Below are 5391 nucleotides of genomic sequence, written 5' to 3'. Positions count from 1 at the left end.
CAGCCTAACCATGTGTTTTCCAATGGTTCCTCCTCAAGCGTCAGTATCGTCTGCAGGGTGCATGCAAATAATGCATTGCATTCCCCAGTTTATTGAACAATGCACTAATAATTACAATAATACAACTGGGCGTAGTGACGTTCTGCACAGAACTGAATATTTAATATATACGAGTGGGAGACCCTCTACCATTTCTATGAACTTTGTCAATTTAAAGGAAATAGCAACCACAGTTTTCACACCTAGATCATCGCACCTCTCTTCACCACTCGCTCTCTCTCTCTCAGCCGTTATAAATGAATGCTTTCGTGACAAGTCAAACAGTTTGAGCCTTATTCAAGACAGAAGACACACAAGTGTCAGACAAGTCTCCACTTGGCCTATCTCCATCCTCACTGTCGCTCAGTAATTGAAAAGCGGGAATCGGACCCAGGGCAGGTTGGAAATCAAACGGACAACTCGACAAGCACTCAGGGGTACTACAAGCGATATGATGGCTGCGACGGTAAGGACAGTGGTCTGTCTGACCCTGTGGATATCGGTCTGTCAGGTCGGGGGCTCATACATCCCTCAAGAGATGAACAAGACCATCCAGAACCTCCGGCAACACTATGTGAGTATTGATGTGAGCACCTGGAGTACTGGTCTTTCTGATAGGACTGTGCTGTTAGGTGGTACCTGTCTGTGAAGCTCTAAATGCAATTATACTTTCTCTGTTTCCTGGTGCCCTAACCACAAACTCACACACATGCGCAAACACAGTTTTCTCAATGTGAACAGCAAGTTAAAGGGCCATACTGGTCTTCTTACTCAAGACCTAAACTGTCACATGTTTTTATGTACTATATCATACTTTATGAACACTACATTTCAGTCAAGCTGTATCACAGGGAGAAAAAACGTGTATTCAAGGAAAGTATTAAAGGTTAAAACTTTTTATGCAAGAACTACTTCCACATATTGGAGAGTCTATGAATGGACCAACACGTTTTTATGTGCCTACAACGATTGGTTAAGCTTAAGTCAGGATAAACTCATCAACCATATTGAAAGTCAAGAAAACGGTTTTCTCTTTTTTTATGTATTTTTCATATTTATAGCTTCACAATTTGATTTCCATAACATGTAGCCTGCACAGACCAATCTAAATTCTTAGACGCTTGACTGTGCAAGACTGATTGCATTAATCAGGCTAACTGTTATAAACATAAACTGTTGTGTTTGAATTGAGGATGAACTTGATATACATCAAACATAAGCTGAATTATTTGTGTTGTTTTCTTTTTTGCAGAAAATCTCAAAGAACGACTTGTTTGACGGCAAGCCAATCTTCTCCAGAGACTCACTGAATGGGAAAATCGAGGTAAACGGAAAGCAACTTTATGAGAAATTCAAAAAATAGATTAAAAAAATTGGCAGATGCTTCATAGGTCTGTAAGGAATGATGCATCATTCTAACAAAATAAACTGAAAATGATGTCTCGGAGTCTCAAGATATGATGATACTATCAAAAGATATAGGCTAAATATCTTTAAAGATTACTTTTATTCCGACAATAATGAAGCCTATCAATAATCTAATGGATAAAATGCTAAGTTATTATTAAAAGATGTGTCGATTTGTAAAAAAAGTTTTCACCCAGAAGGAAAAGTTAAGTTTCCAAGTTTCAATTCTAAGTTTTCACCCAGGAATTCATCCCGAGCCAGACCTGCAAGGCAACAGCTGACTTAATCATAACCTTGAGATAGCATACTGAGCATCTGGGAAATTAGTTAGAAAAATAAATAAATAATCAGGCCTCATTATCTGGACAAACAGCAGAGTAGCTATTCACAATACAATAGAGAATAAGTCATTTTGACTTTTATTTTTAAAGACAGATTTACAGCCAAGGTGCTGATGTTAATCAGTTAGCTGAAGCTCGGCTTGTGGTTCCTCAGTTTCTAGGTGCTATGCTAAGCTAAGCTGGCTGCATGAAACTTTTGAGGCAACCTGTTTATTTTCCTGCAAAAGTTTGGATTTGAAAGTGTAAGAGAAATATAATATCCTTAAAAGTCTTTTAAATCTACTTTCTTAGACTTAGTCAACAGCTCGCTTTTATTTTCCTCAAGTTTCTGTTTGCCACAGTGTTTTCTGACTCTTTTAAGCGGTCTGAAAATCATCTCTGTGAAGTTTAAGTTGAGGTTTCTGTATGCGTGTTTGCATTGTGCAGAACCTTCAGCAACTATCCTCAGACTCCTGAGTTAAACTTTCACTCTTCTCCATCTATGATACACAGTCGATTCATGGATTTTTTTTAACGTAGTGAAAATGAACGCAACAAAAATGAGCCTCAGAGTCTTCAAATATTCAAGCGTGCAGCATGTGTTTGTTGTTTTTTCATGAACTCTCATGTGGTTTTCATGATAAGATAGTGATCACTTTCGGGGTTAATCTTCCGATTTGAACAGGAAACAAGACAGACGAGTCTATACATTTGTTCACTATGATTAGAGTTTCACATCACCTTTCAAGGGCATTGAAGGGCATTTTGAAAACACTCTAATGTGATCAGTTTCATAGCTGCAGAAAGAAAACTGAGAAAATGCAAAGGAATAAACAGCTCTTTGAAAAGCATTCAACATAAATTAATTTTGTGGATGTGGATAGTCTGTAGTGCTGTGATGATCCAAAGCTTCATAATAGCATTGAGGTGTATGGAGGCCAAGATGTGGCAAATCTGGGATGACAAATATTCAGTATTGTGTTATTTTTTGCAGATTTGGCAACTATTTTCTCGTGGAAACAGCCATAAAAACTCACAAAGACTGAAATTCATCGAAAACGTTTATTAATCACATTTGAATGTTTATGCAGGTAGACAAAGTAAAGGTTAACACATTTAAAGTGGAGTTTAGCATGGACTTAAAGGAAATATAGCACATGCAGCCCCCAGGGTTTTCCCACATGTTCCCTTCACCACAGCAACACTTTTTTTTGAATATGTTCCAGTCCTGAGACTCCTGTTGACTCATCTGAGCTGAAAGTTAAAAATTACCAAAAATTACCCTTTCTGATTCAAATATGTTTTTAAAAGGTGTGGTTGAGGATTAAGGAAATGAATGATTGATTGTTGCCATTGGGTTGATTTTCTGATTGGCTGAAGGACCTGTCTGCAGGGTCTTGGAAGTGTAAAGGTTGTCAGGCTCAACTTAAATTAATTTTGCAGCTTCTGATAATTGACAAGGATTTGATCAAAACTCATGTTACACTGGTCAAAACTTTCAAAGTGATTCTGTGTTTGCATGAGTGTGACATTCATGTTCACAGTCATTAAGTGGTATTCCCCCTTTAGGCCTACGCTACATGTTCAACTCCTATGTGGGAAACCACAGAACCTTTCCACTCTGAAGTAAAGAAAGTAAAGAAGTAAACCTAAACTGTTAGTGGGTTTAATAACATGTTCATGAATTTATCCAAAAGTCAACTTTTGAGTGTGTATTTTACAAACTAAAATAAAGACAAAAGATCATTATGTCTAACTAAAGCTGTTTTGTCTCTATGTCCATCTCTTTCTCAGTCCAAGATGATCTACCTGGGGGGTGTTTTAGAAGCTTATGAAAAGCTGATCTCTCACATGCTGAAGCAGTTACCCACTCCCAGTCCTCAGACCACCGGAGACAAAGCCAGCTCTGGTACTCCCGGTGATGCCGGGTCAGTGCCCAGTGACGTTGGGGAAAAGCTGCATTACGTCCTGAAGAGAATCAAGGATCTGAAGACGCACCACTATGAGGAGCAGGAGAGGGTTCTGAAAGGACTGCAGTCCCTCAGACATATTCAGGTACGGAGCCAAGCAGTGGCTTGGGAAAAGTTTATGTAGGACTTATGCAAGGTTTGAGCAGGTCTTTTGTTGGTTTTCCTGAAAGCTTTACATCAGGTTTACTTTAAAGTAAACTTAAGAAATGGTAAGGTACGAAAGGGATTAATTAACCTTGAAGTAAAACTTGTATAAAGTTAATGCAGGAATTACTTATACCTTAAAGTTTTGACAGGCTTTCCACAAGGTCTATTGTCATATTCATCAAGGAGTAACTTTGGAGGATTTGATTTGCAAAAGGCCTGAATTCAGACTTTTGTATGGCTTATAAGTGGCTTCAGTTAAAGCATATGACATGTTTATTTAAGGCCTTCCGAAGCCATAATGAAAGGCTTTTGAATAGTTTGCTCAGGCCTTTAAGTGGGCTTACAATATAGTAGAAGAAGAACCAAGAAGGTTTTGGTTGCAAGGCTTAACTATTGTGGCTACTGTGCAAGTAACAGAGGCCGTTAACAAACAAACCTCCCCTCCCTTCTCCTCCAGATGGACAACTTCAAGGTTCAGAGCAAGGCACTGTGGGAGCTGCCGTGGCTGTTCGAGGAGGCGAGCTCGATGCCCAACGCCATCAAGATGAAGAGGAGGCGGCGACGCCAAGCAAGAACCAAAAATCGCCCGAGCGCCTGAACGATAGGAGAAACAGTGACAGCAATGCATCAAAGAATACAAAGAAGAAGCAAAAACAAGAAGAACATGCAAGATATGCCAATTCAAACTTTTAATAAGATGAGAACTGTTTCAAGACCAAGAAATATCTAAAGGGAATTAGATGTGCCTATTTAATTATTTTTTTCTAACTTAAATGGAATCATTAGATAGATAGATAATTTATATATACAAATATATATTCATTAAAATGACAGAAACCAGCACCTTAAGCCAAATGAATATATATGTATATATGTTTTTTTTAAATTCTAATCAAATGTTGTTTTTAGTGTTCACTGTAAGGCCATTTGATCCTGTTAACTCCAGGGTCCAAAATTGTAATTGCCTGGAAATACTTGATTTTAATGTATTTATTTATTTATTAATCCATTTTAAAAAACAGAGATATTGCAATACTCAGCTAAACATGAAAGCTATTCTATTTAATCTTCAGTGGATCAGGTGTGTTTTCTGCAATAACGTCAATAAGAGGAAAAGCTGGGAGAGCAGAGGGAGTATAATTCACCTTCTAAAGTGAAATATTACAAAAAGTTGCACGCAAAGCTATATTTTATCAGTTTTTCTTTTTTTTTTCTTCCTTTGTCGATTTTTATACATCTGTTCAACCAAAGTCTTACAAGTCAGAGGGGCCATGTTGACCCTCGACTCTCGAATCGGGGAAATATTTGATAACAGCATAAACCGTCTTCCACTGTTGTGCCTAATAGAGCTGGTATTGATGAAGTTTACAGTACAAAATACAGCAGCGTTTATTGGTTAAGTGCTTAAGAATAGTTTTTGTCCTTTTGTACTCTCCTGCTGTAAAAGATGTACTACACTGGTCAGGGATTTTTCTGTTTTACTAATATCTTTTAGTTTTGTCTATTTA

The 5391-nt window shown here is 37.8% G+C and overlaps 1 protein-coding gene across 1 annotated transcript; it reads left to right on the top strand.

Moving 5' to 3' along the window:
- Positions 1-490: 490 nt before the first annotated feature.
- Positions 491-4596, top strand: LOC133424102 (interferon gamma-like). The gene is made up of 4 exons (XM_061714524.1): positions 491-625; positions 1292-1363; positions 3561-3821; positions 4341-4596. Exons 1-4 carry the CDS (start codon positions 491-493, stop codon positions 4479-4481), a joined length of 609 nt encoding a protein of 202 aa, XP_061570508.1. The 3' UTR covers positions 4482-4596.
- Positions 4597-5391: the final 795 nt, after the last annotated feature.

Source organism: Cololabis saira, chromosome 23 (genome assembly GCF_033807715.1).
Source record: "Cololabis saira isolate AMF1-May2022 chromosome 23, fColSai1.1, whole genome shotgun sequence".
NCBI classification, from domain to species: Eukaryota; Metazoa; Chordata; class Actinopteri; order Beloniformes; family Belonidae; genus Cololabis; species Cololabis saira.
The sequence above is the reverse complement of the archived record's forward strand: the minus strand, read 5'-3'. Positions and strand labels throughout refer to the sequence as shown.